The 17,268-nt window shown below is 39.7% G+C and overlaps 1 protein-coding gene across 4 annotated transcripts in view; it reads left to right on the plus strand.

Annotated features, from left to right (window-relative positions):
* Positions 1–2,851: 2,851 nt before the first annotated feature.
* STPG4 (sperm-tail PG-rich repeat containing 4) overlaps positions 2,852–17,268 on the plus strand; it is a 71,154-nt gene continuing 56,737 nt past the window's right edge. For all 4 annotated transcript variants that reach the window (XM_081595951.1, XM_081595949.1, XM_081595950.1 and 1 more), the window contains exons 1-3: positions 2,852–2,938; positions 4,984–5,043; positions 6,124–6,381. In XM_081595951.1, the coding sequence (XP_081452077.1) occupies positions 2,906–2,938; positions 4,984–5,043; positions 6,124–6,381 (351 nt within the window). In that variant the 5' untranslated portion in view covers positions 2,852–2,905. The remainder of the gene's footprint in view (positions 2,939–4,983; positions 5,044–6,123; positions 6,382–17,268) is intronic.

Raw genomic sequence — 17,268 nt, forward strand, 5'->3', positions numbered from 1 at the left:
AAATGGGTGTAATTTACCCAGGTGGTTTCTGACTTGGCTTTTATAATAATCTTAGGTAAAGTACTTAGCATAGAGTCAGACATGACTGAGCGCACACACACACAGCACTTAGCATAGTTCTTAGTATTTGCGTTGTGTTATATCGATACTGTTAATCAGTTATGATCCTGTAAAATGAGGGAATTAGGCAAAGTTAATATTGGTGCTTTTCTAGTTCCAATAGTTTGAAGTAAGTTGGTAAGGTGGAAGGGGAAAACGTGTTTTGTGGTTACTTGCATGCATCACGTTGCTGATTTTATATTCTTGTAGTCCTCACAAAAGTCACACAGTTAAGCATTACATAATCTTACTCAAATCAGAACTATAAAAAACCTTATCTTTTAAGTCTTAACCATATCACGTGTTTTATATTAGAAGCATCATAGTAATTGTTAATTTTTTCTCAATACAATCTGTGGTATGTTTGCTCTCAGATAGTTAACCAAAACTATCACTGCAGTTAATGATTCTACAGTATGAGGTATTTTATCTAAAATTTTTATTAAAAAATTGATGCATAGCACAGGCACTGTTGATTTCTACATAGTGTAATCTTGAATTCACAAAGAGAACAGCCTCCTCCCTTTAAAACTGCTGTTATGGTAACCTGAAAATCAAACAGTATACTGTACAAGACCGTGTTTTCTTAAGGGGACATTTTGTTTATTCTACATACTTAGTCTGTTTTATTGGCAAAGTCCTTGAAATCATTGACCCATGCTGTTTCTATTTTTGCAGTACCCAAAACTATTTTCTCATCTAGGTGTTCCCTTATATTTCATACCTTCTATGGGTTTCTGGACTTCTCTGTACCTTTCATCATATTCAGTCTCTAGGGTACCAGTCCCTTGTCTGCTGAGCCAGTTTTACAGGCTCAGCCAAAATAAGCAAGTAAAATGAGGCACAATGATGGACTGGCTTAATCACTTTCGGTGAGAAAGTTCTGTATTTTACTTGTCTCTTGGTTTTGCAGCTTCAGCTTTTTATTTCAAACCTGGTGCCTGGCTCCTCCTGCCCTTTTTCCTATTTTTAAGGCTATGTTAAATGAATTTATTGAATAGTCCCAGTATTTTAGGAGAAGTTTAATGGTGTCCTCTCTTGCTACCCAAAAAAGTCACCCACACAATCACCTGTGAGAACTTGTTAGAGAATCTCAGTCTGTATTTTAACAATATTTCCAGATACTTTGTGTGCACATTTGAAAAGGGCTGCTATAGTCCATTTTCTGGTTTTAACTTACAAAAGTAAAACTTCCTGTGTTGAAAGGGCTGAGAATTAGGACAAAAACCTGTTTGGGATATGTTTGTTTCTTTTTTTTTTTTTTTTAATAAATTTATTTATTTTAGTTGGGGGCTAATCACTTTACAATATTGTAATAGTTCTTGCCATACACCGACACGAATCAGCCATGGGCCCACGGGATATGTTTCAAATTAGGGGAGACATGATTTGTCACAGGGAGTCCCTCAATAAAGATAGGCACAAGGTCCTTCAGGAGACTTAGAGGAGTTGACCCTTGAGGGTTGCCAGGCCATGAAGGAGGGAATAGCATTTCAAGCAGAAGGAAGGGTCAGCATTTGGGGAGACAATAGAAGTGTGAAGGTGGCATTTTGGGGATTTTTAAGTATACATCAGATCAGGAGGTTCTAATGGGAAGATGAGACTAGATTGTAAATTTTGCTTTTGTTCTAAAGGCACTGATTATTGAATGCATTGTGCCAGACGGTTCCAGGTTTCAATGAAGTTAATCATAATTACCCCATGTGGGTACCAATATATTTCACCTCTTTATAGACAAACACAATAAGTCAGCAAATATAAATCCTGGTAAGGGTGAAGAGGGATTCAAGAAGGATGGAAAAGAGGAGTCAATGTAGTGATGAACTGAAGTCAAGCTTGTTAAGAGCTTGAAAAATCCCCATTGGTTTTGCCAACTGAATAACTGGCTATTTTATTTGCTAAGTGCAGTTTCTAACTTAAAAGTGTGTGATGTCAGATTAAGATAGTTTCAGGGAAGTATGGGGCAGGTGAGAAAAGAAATGAATCCACACTACTCTTGAAAGTTTGTGACAGGAAGCAGAAACTCCATGGTATAGTGGACGGTTGAGGGCACTGGCGTCAGGCCTGGATTTGAACTCGGCTCTGCCACTGTTGTGTGATGGCGAGTGTTGTGCTAAACTGTCCAAGGAAGCCTGTTACCTCCTTCATAAGATGGGATTGATACCTACTTCATAGGGTTATTTTGAGGATTAAATACATGTGAAGTATTTGGAACACAGCAGGTATTCCGTAAATCTGAACTATTAAGGTTGAGGGGACGTTTGTTTTTAAAGATGGAAATGTGTATCGGTTGAGGAGCTACAGCCAAGATAGGCTGACAATGAAGAGGGTCTATACAGAGGGTAAAGGGGTGGTCCGTGGTTTCACAGAATGTTGTATCTAGAGCTCACTCCACTTCTCAAAGCAGTGACACTCCCAGAAGTTTCCTTCTGAAGGAGTTTAGAAACAATCTTAGAAAGTGGATGCTAAGGTTGATTTTTCCTTAAGCATGCTATCTCCTAGCATGGAGGTGATTTGGGAAAGGGCTAATGGAGATCATGGATGCTCTAGCTCCTTTACAAGCCTCCTTGGCGCAGGCTCTTGGTGACTCCTGAGCCCTCTAGATTTTCTTACCATGCACGTGCGTGACGGTCTCGACCGATTTCGCTAGGCTTGGCGCGGGCCCTCCAAGTGTGCGGCTTCCTCCCTTCCCCCACCACCAGAGCCAAACCTCCTGGCGGGTCTCCTGCGCATGCTCGGGAGCCGGCGGACCGAGGCGCCTCCTGGCAACCGGACGCCAGCCTCGGCCTAGAGTGAAGAGGCGGCAATGGATCAGTCTATCGCCATCACCTCCACTGCAGTAAGGAAGACCTGAGGCATGGGGCTTCTGCCTTGGCCTCGGTAACCGCCTGCCTTCCCCGCCTTAAATTCTCAAAACACTGTTCCCCTTGCTGGGCTCCGCCAAAAACACCAGCTGTCTCTAATCCTGGGTCCTTGCGCCCCTCCGCTTGCTACCTTCACGCCTACGCCTGCAGTCCTTTCCTTCCAGATCATTAAGTGCCCTTCGTTTGCTTTTCTCCTCCCTAGCTCTCACTTATCCTTCCCCCTCGTCCTTTGTTTTCTGTCCTGTTTCCCACCCTCCACCCCCCATCTTAACCTACTGCTACTTGCGCTGGACAACTGCTTTAACAGGGTTATAGATTCCTTCGTTTCCCTCCCTCCACCTGCCCCCCCCATCCCGCCCTGCGTCTGCCAAGAGAATGGGTTTTTCCTTCTTTGGGCTATTGGACACGTTTTTGCCTTGCTTCCTACTGTAGTATTTATAAAATATTTGAAACTGTCTTGTTTAGTTTTTAAATAAATTTGGGCAAGGGATATTTAGCCCAACTTGTGTAAAGTAATTCACCCCTGAAGTGAATATGAAGTAGGAGATAGGGGAAGTTGAGGTCACCTGTCTTGGGCTAAACAAAACAGTAGCTGCCAGGTACCTTCCTTCAGATGTATCATGTTTACTTCTCCCTTCTTCCCACTTCATTTTCCTGGTTCTAGGTAGTGGTGGAGACCTGTCTTAACTTGCCTGAAAAAGTTCAATTTCTGTGACTATAAATGTGCAACAGAGAAGATTCAACATAAGTCTAATAAAGGGAATGTATAGGAAGAAATTCAGACTTAGCAGTGCATATGAAGCAATGCTTTTTCAGAGAAATGCCTATATTTCATAGTAAAACTGAAGCCCAGGGTTACTTATACGTGGATATATGTTAGAAAGAATGAATTATATCAGTTTACTGATTAGATTATTATTTGTAATGGCTTGTTGCTTGAGATAACCTGTATTTTATAGCAATAAAAAAAGCATTCTAAATGAAAGTAAAACTCAGTATTTTAATGATTTTACCTAGTGGAAATAACAAAAGGAAAAAACTAAGCAACTGTGTTCTGTTGTCCTCACTGTTGACAGTGAAGCTGAAACAAATATGGGATAATGATAAATGGATGTATTTTAGAGTACTTACAGTGTAAGACAAAAGTGGCCTTGGAAACTGAGGAATATCAAAATAATTTTCTTAACTTGGCAGATGAGGTATTAAAAATAAAAGCCACCACTTACTGAGTCCTGGTTGCGGGTACAGGTCTTTATGATGCCTTATTTTCGTGCCAGCTCTGGTGCATTTTGTTGTCCTCCTAAGAGGAAGCTGAGGCTCATGAGGGTTAACTTGCCTAGTGCACCTAGATAGTCACTGAGCTGGAGTTCAAGCCCAAGTCATAGCATATGGAAATCTAGAAAATGGTACTTTTCAGCATTTGCTATATGGTCAGGAATTTGAATCCCAATATTACATTAATTGGATGTCTATACATTTTTACCTTGAGCTCCTTGAGCCATAAATCGTAATAACAATTATACAATTTTGGGTTTACATAACTCTTTGCTACCTAAGAGCACCAAATTTTGTCACCTAATTATTCTTAGGACATCTTGGTGAGATGGGGACGTTTCAGTTCGGTTCAGTTGCTCAGTCGTGTTGGACTCTTTGCGACCTCATGGACTGCAGCATGCCAGGCTTCCCTGTCCATCACCAACTCCTGAAGTTTCATCAAACTCCATCATGTTTGTGATGCCATTGAGTCGGTGATGCCATCTAACCATCTCATCCTCTGATGGAGATGTTTATTACTCTAATTTACCCAAAAGAAATTTAGTTACTTAACAAGCACTTAAGATCTTAAAATAGCAATTTAAGGAAATATTATAGGCAGGATTGATTATGGAGCTCTTGTTTTCATTCAGGGTGACCAGTTTCATACAGTATCAATTTCTTCAAGTACATGTTTTATAAGTGATATTTAACTTCTAGTGATTACTTCTCAAATGAATAAGCACATTTTTATGTTTATTAATAGAAACCAACCCAGAAGTCATCATCTTTTGAAAGAGAAGGATGGTGGAGAATAGCATTAACGGTATGTATATTTTCATCCTTTCCTATTTGAATCAGTATTTGAATCTGACCTTTTAAATCACTAATACTTAATTTTAAAGAAACAATGGTTGTTCACATCTACCTGGGCTCATTTTATATTTATAATTTTAGTATCAGCACATGACTGAGAAACTAAACTTTAAATGCAGTAAAAGCTTGGAAGTAAAACAACTATAGGAGTCTAGGTGTTTTACACTACAGGTTATCTTGATAAAGTCAACTAAGCTTACACATTCTGGAAAGGTTTTTGACTTCAGTTTTTATCTCCTTTAAAAAGTAAGAACCTATGATAGCTTGTGTTAACATGGTCAATGTGAGAAAGCAAGTTGGTGATATATGACAGAAAGATGCCCAGAGGATCCTTCTCTCAAGATACATTATTTCTGTATGGCAGAAATATTTTCTATTCACACTTTTCCATAACAGAGGGGCCCTAGGGACCGAAGCCTTTTTGGAACTGAACTAATTTTAATGGTATAACTGAGCCAAGTGCTCAGTGGGAAGATGGCCACAAAAGCAGCAGTGACTAAACTGTTGGGCCTTGCCATTCAGCCATACTGTGGTTGTGATTTGAAAGTCCCAAACCTCTTATTGGACTAATTAGACCATATGTTCTGCCAGTTCATCCTCAGTCTCATGATATTATCCTGTAGCTTCCCACTTGAGGGTTAGAAAGAAACACGTGGTATCTACTAAGCTGAAGTAGGATAACTTCTATTTAGTCACGAAACTTATCCAGAGGGTTCTCATGAGAGATCTGACATTTATAGTCAAATAGAATCTCAAATTTAAGTATCTTTGAGGCTACTTTTTAAAAAGTTAAAGCTTTACCTGTGGCCATAACCCATTTGCTATAGTTAAGCAATTGTCGCAGAAAGGAAATCATCATGATTGTCTTGAAATGTTGTTCTGTGGGGAGTGTTTACTTGATGAAATTAAAACATTTCTCTAAGTAAAACAAAGAGAAATGCTACTTAGGAGTGACCTTTGCAAGAATGATGCTTTAGGAGATGTTACCAGTTTACATACTAACTTGAAAAATGATATCAATTCTCCACAGAACACTCCTAATCCTGGCACTTACCACTTGAAAACTTTTATTGAAGAATCCCTGTTAAATCCAGTGATACCAACCTACAATTTTAAAAATGAAGGAAGGAAAAAACCACCTCTTTTGCAAAGAAATGATATCGTGCTGAATGACCTCCCCCAGTACATGCCTCCTGACTTCTTGGACTTGTTAAAGAAGCAAGTGGCCACTTACTCATTTAAGGACAAACCACGGTCAAGCCCTAGCATGCTGGTTTACAGAGATCAGGTAAAGTGCTAGTAGCAGTTGGCTTTGTATGGGAAAGCTATCAAGAGGCCCAGAGGAAAATATTCTCTATACTTGGATTGTATCTTCCCCAGGAGAAATTGAAAATCTGTAGGATGCCTTATTTCTTCCAGAAATCAAACAAAGTGTGCTTCACTTGCAAATATGTCCAGCAAGATGTTTCCCTTCTCAACCTAACGTGGACACGGGAAATTTTTTTTCCCTTGCTAGGGACTCTTGGTAGGATTCCCCTGACTTGACGTCTTATCTATGATGGAGCCATGCTTCTGGTCTCTTCAAGCAGTTGATATGTATGTCTTCTTTTTTTTAAGAGGAAACTGCCTTTCAGTGAGTAGTCCTCATATTAGTGTGTGAATATGACTATACATCATAGGAAAGCTTTTGCAAGAATTTCTTGCAGAAATGAGCATTGTGATATCAGAAGAGTCAGGTTGTACTCTAAGCTCTACCAGTTCATGCATCACATTAAGGATACAGAGCACGGCTTCTTACAGCCCTGGACTAGGTTCTGTAAAGGGAGATATTCCTGACTTAGAAATATTTAAGTAACAATACAAGAGCAAATAGATCAAGTGCTGAGATAAATGGTGTAGCAGGAAAGGCCTAGAGAGAGTTCAGTGAAGGTGGGATTGAAAGACTAGAACGCTCCCTGGATTGAGTAGGACTGAAGTTGGACCTTGGATAATATGTAACATTCCTATGGCTCTTAATAATTTACTGTGAGCTTCCACATATATTCTGTTAGTACTTCTTCCCAGGCATTCTGAAATAGGCAAGATGAGAAAACTGAGGTGAATAGGGATGAAGTAACTGGTTCCGAGGTGCATAGCTTATAAAGAAGACAGTGCTTTTTTTATGGTTGACCTAATTTTATTTTGTTATTATTTCTTATTAAAATATTGTTAGATAGCATCACCAACTCAAGGAAATCAATTTGAGCAAACTCCAGGAGATAGTGAAGGACAGGGAAGCCTGGTGTGCTGCAGTCCATGGGGTTGCAAAGTCGCAGACATGACTTGGTGACTGAACAACAACATAGTTGGGTTACAGTTTTGTGTTAGTTTCAGGTGGACAGCAGAGTGATTCAGTTATGCATATATATATCAGTTCAGCTCAGTTCAGTTGCTCAGTCGTGTCCGACTCTTTGCGACCCCATGGACCACAGCACGCCAGGCTTCCCTGTCCATCACCAACTCCCGGAGCTTGCTCAAACTCATGTCCATCGAGTTGGTGAAGCCATCCAACCATCTCATCCTCTGTCGTCCCCTTCTCCTGCCTTCAATCTTTCCCAGCTTCAGGGTCTTTTCCAATGAGTCAGTTCTTCGCATCAGGTGGCCAAAGTATTGGAGTTTCAGCTTATATATGTATAAATATGTAGATATATATATTCAGCTTATAGATATCTATATATATAAATATATCTATATATATCTACAGATATATCTATTCTTTTTCAGATTCTTTTCTCTTATAGGTTATTACAAAATATTGAGTATAGTTCACTGTACTATAGGTCCTTATTTGGTTGTCTATTTTATATATAATAGTGTGTATGTGTTAATCCCAAACTCATAATTTACCCCTCCCTTCCTTGCTGTCCCCTTTGGTAATCATAAGTTTGTTTTCCATGTTTGTGGGTCTGTTTCTGTTTTATAAATAAGTTTATTTGTATAGGCAAGCTGTACTTTTAACTAAGGGCTTCTGAGCCCCAATTTGGTGCTCTTTCCAGTCTACCTTGTGCCTCTGGCCTTGAATGAGGGGCAGGGTTTCAGGGGGTGGAACCCAAAGGAGGCATTTCACAAGAAGGGTGGAGTTGGGACATGGACTCTGTCATTTGGGACTTTGGGCCTTAATATCTTCTATTTATAAAGGAGCTAACAATATGTATCAGTCTTCACAACCTTATGAGGATAATATGATCATAATCTGAGACGAGGCACTGCCACTTGAATTGAATTTAAGGGAGTTTTGGTTGAATTTAAGGGAAGGGGTTGTGGTTATTAGGGTGGACAAGAAATCTTCAGCAAAATGAACCCATGTTGTATCCAAGCAATGAACCCTTCCTAGGGCTTTGCAAATTATGGCTTTGAAACAGAACAGAATGATAAATGTTCACAGGGTAAATCTTATCCTGTTCGGTTCAGTGGATGAATACAAACACTGAATTATACATAGACTTTTATGGCTTGGTATCAGGTAACCAGGCGACATGTGAAATCGTCTTGGCCACCTCCTATGCAAAATCATTCTTCCTCAGCCTCCTCCACCATTTACTTTCCTTCTGCTTCCTCTCTTCTGACTTTTTTGGGTTTCTGAGGGTAGACACAGGCCCACTGCTGAGAGAAGAAAAAATAGATGGTTGGTATTAGGCAAAATTTAATGCTTTAAAAGACCAAAAGAATTTGGCTTATCCACAGGGATGGATAAAATGTTCTAAAAATACTTTCCTGATTTCTTCCTTTTCTTTCTCCTCTCTCTCCCACTTCCCACAAAGGCTTGAGCTCCAGAAACTAGAAGAATTAAATGTTTTCCTAATTTTCTATTTCAAAGGTATATGATAATATATTCACAAGAGAGATATTCAGATGTAATCCTGTTTACTCGCCAATAAAATTCATAATTCTGATTTTTTAATGGCAGAACTCAGTAAAACGGTCATTTGAATTCAAGGTAGATATAGTATACATTATTGTTATTTACTAAGATAGATCAGCATTCTCAACTTCATAATTCTTAATAGAATAGTCCCATTATACCTCGTTAATGCTGTTCTTTATTTGTAAGAAAGTTTTTACTATTTTTAACACCTTTATTCTGAAGCATATAATTCAACTGGAGAATCTGTATCGAAGAATCATATGTGTGTTTATATTTTAACGTGTGTGTGTCTGTGCATGGTGGTTGTTTAGTTGCTCAGTTGTGTCTGACTCTTGCAACACCATGGACTGTAGCCTGCCAGGCTCCTCTGTCCATGAGATTTCCCAGGCAAGAATACTGGAGTAGGTTGCCATTTCCTTCTCCAGGGGATCTTCCCAACCCAGAAATTGAACCCACGTTTCCTGCATTGCAGGCAGTCTTCTGCATTGCAAGTGTGTTCTTTACTGCTGAGTCACTAGGGAAGCCCCATGTCTGTGTATATACTCATCTATATCTGGCTCTTTCCAAAGAGCATTTGATATGGCCCTAAAATTTTTATGGTCATTTTTTTCTTATCAAAGAAATAGTATGTTTTTATTTTAGAATGTATATTCAAATATTCAAAAGTGGGACCATTTCTCTACAGTATGTGGTTTTATGACCTGATTTTCCCCAGTGTTGCTAACCCCTGGGTTACTTACTCTACTTTATTTGTGGATGATTTTAGCTCCTTCTGCTCCCTGTCACTCTTTGCACTACTCCTATCATAATTTCAGTACATTCAGAGATGTTGATGATTTTCCAACAATCTGGCTTCTCAGTTTTTTGAACTCTCCTCCACTTTAGCCACACACTCCTTAGATTTTTTTCAACACCAGTCATTTCAGCCATCCTTAATTTCAGTTGCATGCTTCGTACTGTGATCACTCTCTCCAGATCTTCTGCCTTGCTCACTCTGGCATCCCAACCTCAACAATTTTTCTGTTCCCCCCCAGTCTACAATCCTTTGATCCTGCTGTTACTGGAAAAATGGGTTTGCCTCTTGGTGGATGTTGAACCAAAAGATACAACCAAGCCAAAGAGCAGAGAAGGAAAGATTAACTTGCTGCTACTCTCAAGGTCTCAAATCACTGTCATCCCTTGGGTGTTCCCACCATCCACAGGCTCTGGACCAGCTTGTGCAAGTGTGTGCATGTGTGTGCAGGATGTGTCTGTCCAAGACCCTATCTGCTTACACTACCACCTTTCATTGCCTCTCAACTTGCTGATATTTTCCTTCCTTTCAAAGCTTAAGTTCCATAGTTAATCATTAGAGTTATTCCCTGCACACAACCTCAATTCCTTGGCCTCTGATGGCCAAGTCACAGCCCTGGTCAGATCTCTCTGTGAACTTGGAACCTGCATTTGTGTAACTGAATGACTAGTCTCATTTAAAATTCTTTACCACCCATGGGTACAGAATTGTTGTTGTTCAGTCCCTAATCTGTTTACTCTCCCATTCTCCTGGGGTAGGTTTCTCTCACATCTTTCCTCTTTCCAAATCCTAAATACCTCCTCCTCAATCCTCATTCTTTTTTGCTCTTCTTAGCCTTTTGGCTGGTTCAACCCCTCCTTCCTGCCTTCTTCCATTTGGAGGCCCAGGCATGCATACCTCTTCCCCATCTGCTCTCACCCCCTGCTGATCTGATTTAGTCTCAAGGCTTTGAACACCAGCTGTTTGTTGTGATTTCCAAATGTATATCCCCTGCCCAGACTTCTCTGTTGAACTCCAGGCTTGTATATCCAGCTGTTGTTTTGACTTCTCTGTTTTATGTCAAATTCAAGGTTTCTCAACCTTGGCTCTGTTGACTTTTTGGACAGGATAATTCTTTGTGGTAGGGGGCAGTCCTATGCTTTGTAGGATGTTTAACAGCATTTCAGGATAATTTAGATGCCAATTAGTAGCCCCTGCTCCCAGTTGTTCTTCTCTGGTGGCTCAGACAGTAAAGAATCCGCCTGCAATGAAGGAGACCTGGATTCGATCCCTGGGTTGGGAAGATCCCCTGGAGGAGGGCATGGCAACCCACTCCAGTATTCTTGCCTGGAGAATCCTCATGGACAGAGGAGCCTGGTGGGTTACAGTCCAGGGGGTCACAAAGAGTTGGACACGATTGAGCGACTAAGCATACCTCCCAGTTGCAACAACCAAAACTGTCTCCAGACAGTGTTCAAATGTCCCCTGGGGAAGGAGGGAACTAAAGAAAAAAAACAAAACTTCTGATTGAGAACCTCTAGGTTTACTCTTTGTAATAGTGAGTGTGATCTCTGAGTGGCTCTTTTCAGGGCCCGCAGGTTGACGGTGAACTGGCTTCATTTGTGACCTCAACTCTTGTGTCTCCCCTCATTCTGGTCCTGACCAGTGGCCTCCTCCTGGCTGCTTCTTGAATTTGCTACTCCCAGTCCAACCTCATGTCTTTGCAATGGATCTTCCTTCATCTGGAATGCTCTTATCACAGATATCCATGTGACTTATTCCCTCTCCATCTTCAAATCTTTGTTCAAGGGTCACTTTCTCAATGAGCCTCATTTAAATTGGCCATCTGACACCCCTGACCTTTCCTGCCCTCCTCTTTTGTTTCCTTAGAACCTAGAGCCATCAGTATACTATATAATTTATTTACAGTTTGCATTTATTATTTGTTGTCTGCCTCCTCCCATGAGAGTAAAGCTTTATGACGGCCTGAATACTTATCTGTTTTGTTCACTGTTACATTTTTGCCTCTAGAATAGTGTCTGATTGGTTAATATTTGTTGAATGCATGAATGAATTGATTGCTCGTATTTCTGAAATCTGACTGGGCCTTCATCATTTTGTTTCCCTGGATGTGTGATTATCTTTGACTGTGCATTGTTCATTGCCCCTGAAAGGTTGTTTCCATGGATTCCCTAAGATGAAAGTGTTTTTCCTTTAGAGAAAGTTTGTTTTTGGTTTCTGCTAATGCTTAGGGTAGTGCTACTTGAAATACACTGCTTATATATTCTTGGGTCACTTTAGTGATGGGAATTTGGACCAGAATCCATGAAAGGAACCAGCCCACGGTTACACTCTTTCAAGGATGGGTTTCTCCCTGTTCTCTCAATTCTGCTTAGCACCGAGACATCTCTTTCTGTACTCCCCTTAGCACTAGGGTGAGGTGGGAGGGTGGCTTTCAGGAAACTCCCTTTTAGGGCCTCCAGTTTCTGTGGGTAGGACACCCACTAGATCACCATCATTGATGATCCAGGCTTTGGCCTCTGGATTCTTCTAGGGCTCTAAAGTTCACTCAAATCCAGGTCTGCTCCTCTGCTGAGTTTAGTCTGGACCAACTTAAATCCTCTGAGCAAAACTAGGCCATTTGTATCTCTGGTTTCTTGCTATCTCTTGGTTTTGTTGTTGTTCAGTTGCTCAGTTGTGTCTGACTCTTTTGTGATCCCATGGACTATAGCCCTCCAGGCTCCTCAGTCCATGGTACTCTCCAGGCAAGAAAGCTAGAGAGGGTTGCCACGCCCTTCTTCAGGGGATCTTCCTGACCCAGGGATTGAACCTGAGTCTCTGATGTCTCCTGTCTTGGCAGGTGGATTCTTTACCATTGCACCACCTGGGAAGTCCATCTCTTGGTGTGGGGATCTTATATTCCTTATGACTTTATTATCAGTTTCATATCTCTTCAGAAGCTCTTCTTTATTTTGTATATTTTGTCCCTCATTTCTAGTAGTTGTCTACAGTGGGAAGGTTCATCATCCAAATAACCTAGCCTGCCATTAGCAGAAACCAGAACTTTTCTTTTTTATTTGAAATATATTTTGAGTCTTTTCCATGCATCATGATGCAAAGAAATGGAAAGATATCCCATGTTTAGTTAAAATGTCTGTACTACCCAAATCAATCTATAGATTTAATATAATCCCTGTCAAAACACCCATGACTTTTTTTTTTTTACATAACTGGAACATAATCCTAAAATTTATATGGAACCACTAAAGACCCTGAATAGCAAAAGCAATCTTGAGGCAAAACAACAAAGCCAGAGTTATCACCCTCTCTGATTTCAGACTATACTACACAGTTACAGTGATCAAAATAGCATAGTAATGGCATAGATAAATGGGACAGAATAGAGAGCCCAGAAATAAAACCATGCCTTTATGGTTGATTAAATTACAACAAAGGATGCAGGAATATACAGTGGGGAAAAGACTGTCTCTTTAGTATTGATTCTGGGAAAACTGTACAACTAACATGTGAAAGAATGAAATTAGAGCATTTTCCTACATCATCCTAATGAGTAGGGTTGGATCTTTTAATTTACTCCAATTTTCTGACCTTGTTGGAGTTGGTACAACACAACTGAATTACATATCCACACTAATAGCTTCCTGTCTTTTTCTATGACTCCTAGCTACTGCAGGACTTCTAAGGACCTAATCAGCATGGATTGAAACATTAATTAACTAGGATCAGCTGTTTTTATGGGCATGTTGTCTAGATTCTCTGAGCCTTACATTGCAAGTGAAGAATGAAGAAGCATATGTAGGAATTAGAGTAAAATGTATACTGTATATAAATGCATACATGCAAACATGCATTACATATATGGACAAGGGAGCCATCCAGATAGTTTTCAACATGTTCAGCGAAGCAATCTCTTATGTAAGGCAGCTGAGTATTTAAGACTTCCTGGAAAAGTCAGTCCTCTCTCAGCTATATTAAATAGCAAAGAATGGCCAATGCCAAGTAAAGTAGGACAAATAAAGAATCTATGGATAACCAGTATTCCTTTCTAGAGTAAGGCTAAGAGTTTTTCCGTGATTGCTTCATTGAAAAAATCTTATGCAGTTGCTGAGTATAGATGAATAAACAGTGGCTTTAAAGTTTTGTTTTTTTTTTCCCTGACTTTTCAGTTCTCTTTCTTCTTTCTCCTCCTGTGTATGTGTATATAATGTGCCTGAGTGGGAGAGAGAGGGAGCGGAGAGCAAGGAGCATGAAACATACATTCACAGTGTAAAGTAAATAGAAAGCAAACACCTGTGTCATCGTCATCAAAATCAAGAAGTAGAATGCTGTGCCCCCCAAGAAAGCCCCCTGCTTAAAATACATTTCTGTGCTTCCAGCATATAATAATAATAGTAATAATAATAAATACCTATGTTCCCTAGGTGTTTATTCTGTCAAGTGAGCAATGAACAAGGCACAGGTGCATTAGGACATTGTGTATATTTCATCATAAAATTTGTATTTACTGTTATTATCACTGAATCCACAGAAAATGCCTCTGCAATCAAAATTCTGGATTAATATGTGAAAGATAGCTGTAGGATGAGATACAATAGGTGAACTTCCATGTGGCAGATAACGCCAGGATGTGAACGTCTCGTTTCCAACAAGAGCAGTATTGTATTTTTAAATCTGATTTTAAATTAATGGGGGTGGAAGAAGAGTGTCTGCTTTGAGAAGGATTCTTCCCAGAATTTTGTAGTATAACTCCTCTCTGCCAACTCCTTGAACACAGGAAGTTCCCATCTGTCTTCCCCTGGCTTCTCACTCTCGTTCTTTTTCTCCATCCCTCCCTTCACGCAGCCCAATATCTATACTTACCAGTTCCTAACTCTCCCTTACTTCTCTTACTCTGGGCTGACATCCGCAGTCCCAGGGATAATGGAGCTATCCAGGTACTTTGTAACAAGTTTCACAGTGGGCAGAGAGACAGTCTGTTCTACAATGTTCTTCCTTCTTAGAATCTCCCCCTTGTCCCCTCTCAAGGAAGTCTTACCTTCCTTAAAAGTATACTCAAATCTCACCGTCTTTACCATCTTTAGATCACCCAGTTAGATTTATTTATTTCTCCCCCCCCCCAGCTTTACTGAGGTATAAATGACAAATAAAATTGAGCATATTTAAGGTGTACAACATTATATATGTATAAATTGTGAAATGATTACCACAGTCAAGTTAATTAACACATCAATCACATCACACAGTTACCATTGTGTGTGTGTGTGTGTGATAAGAACACATAAGATCTACTCGCCTACCAGTTCTCAAGTGTACAATACAGTATTATTAACTATAGTCACTATGCTGTGCATTGTATCTCCAGAACTTATTTATCTTATAATAAAGTTTGTATCTTTTGACCAACATCTCCCCATTTCCCTCATCTGTCAGCTCCTGGAACCACCATTTTACCCTCTGTTTCTATGAGTACAACCCTTTCATATTCCACATGTAAGTGTTACAAAATGGTATTCGTCTTTCTCTGTTTGGCTTATTCGGCTTAGAATAATGCTCTCCAGGTTCATCCATGTTGTTGCAAATGCTAGGATTACCTTTTTTTTAATGGCTGAACAATATAATGTATACATTAAGGGACTGTATATCACATTTTCATTATCCATTCATCCATGGATGGACACCTAGTTTATTTCCATAGCTTGGTTGTTGTGAGTAATGCTGCAGTGAATGTGCAACTGAAGATATCTCTTCCAAATATTGATTTTGTTTCCTTTGGATATATACCCAGAAGTGGGACTGCTGGATGATATGGTAGTTTTGTTTTTGATTTTTGAGGAATCTCCATACTGTTTTCCATAATGGCCATACCATTTTATGTTTCCACCAAAGTGCACAGTTCAGTTCAGTTCAGTAGTTCAGTCATGTCCAACTCTTTGCGACCCCATGAACCGCAGCATGCCAGGCCTCCCTGTCCATCACCAACTCCCGGAGTCTACCCAAACTCATGTCCATCGAGTCGGTGATGCCATCCAACCATCTCATCCTCTGTTGTCCCCTTCTCCTCCTGCCCTCAATCTTTCCCAGCATCAGGGTCTTTTCAAATGAGTCAGCTCTTCACATCAGGTGGCCAAAGTATTGGAGTTTCAGCTTCAACATCAGTCTTTCCAATGAACACCCAAGACTGATCTCCTTTAGGATGGACTGGTTGGATCTCTTTGCAGTCCAAGGGACTCAAGAGTCTTCTCCAACACCATAGTTCAAAAGCATCAATTCTTTGGAGCTCAGCTTTCTTTATATTTGTAGTCCCACTCTCACATCCATACATGACTACTGGAAAAACCATAGCCTTGACTAGATGAACATTTGTTGACAAAGGAATGTCTCTGCTTTTTAATATGTTGTCTAGGTTGGTCATAACTTTCCTTCCAAGGAGTAAGCGTCTTTTAATTTCATGATTTCAGTCACCATCTGCAGTGATTTTGGAGCCCCCAAAAATAAAGTCAGCCACTGTTTCCACTATTTCCCCATCTATTTACCAAAGTGCACCGAGTTACCTTTTCTTCACATCTTCACCAACACTTGTTATCTCTTGTTTTTTTGATAATAGCCATTCTGACTGGTATGAGGTAATAGCTCATTGTGGTTTTGATTTTCATTTCCCTGGTAATTAGTGATTTTGAGCACCTTTTCATGTACTTGGTCATTTGTATGTCTTCTATGGAAAAATGCCTATTGAGGTCATTTGCCCATTTTAAAACTGGATTGTTTGTCTTTTTTCTGTTGAGTTGTTTGAGCTCCTTATTTATTTTGGATATTAACACTTTATGAGATAAATGGTTTGCAAATGTTTTCTCCCATTCCTTAGGTCACCTTTGCAGTTTGTTGATTGTTTCCTTGGCTATACTTTGTTGTCCCACTTGTTTATTTTTGCCTGTGCTTTTGGTGTCATGTCTAAAAAAAATCTTTGCCGAGACCAATGTCAAGGAGCTTTTCCCATATGTTTTCTTCTAGAGGTTTTGTGGTTTCATATGTTACATTTAAGCATTCAGTAATTTTGAAGGGTCTAATTTTGTTTTTTGCATGTGGATCTCCAGTCTCCCAGATACCGTTTATTGAAGAGACTATAGTTTGCTTATTGTGTATTCTTGGTGCCCTTGTCAAAGATTAGTTGACCATTTCTGTCTGGATTTATTTCTGGGCTCTGTGTTTTGTTCCATTAGTCTATGTGTCTGTTTTTATGCTAGTACCATACTATTTTGATTACTGTAGCTCTTCAGTATAGTTTGAAATCAGAATGTGTGATGCCTTTAGCTTTGTCCTTCTTTCTCAAGATTGCCTTGATTATCTGGGGCCTTTTGTGGTTCTATATTGATTTTAGAGTTGTTTCTTCTATATCTTTGAAAAAATACTGTTTTATGCTAGGGATTGCACTGAATCTGTAGAATGCTTTGGATAATTTGGATATTTTAACAATATTAATT

Source organism: Giraffa tippelskirchi, chromosome 4 (assembly GCF_054371585.1).
Source record: "Giraffa tippelskirchi isolate mGirTip1 chromosome 4, T2T-mGirTip1v1.2.pri, whole genome shotgun sequence".
In the NCBI taxonomy this organism is placed as follows: Eukaryota; Metazoa; Chordata; class Mammalia; order Artiodactyla; family Giraffidae; genus Giraffa; species Giraffa tippelskirchi.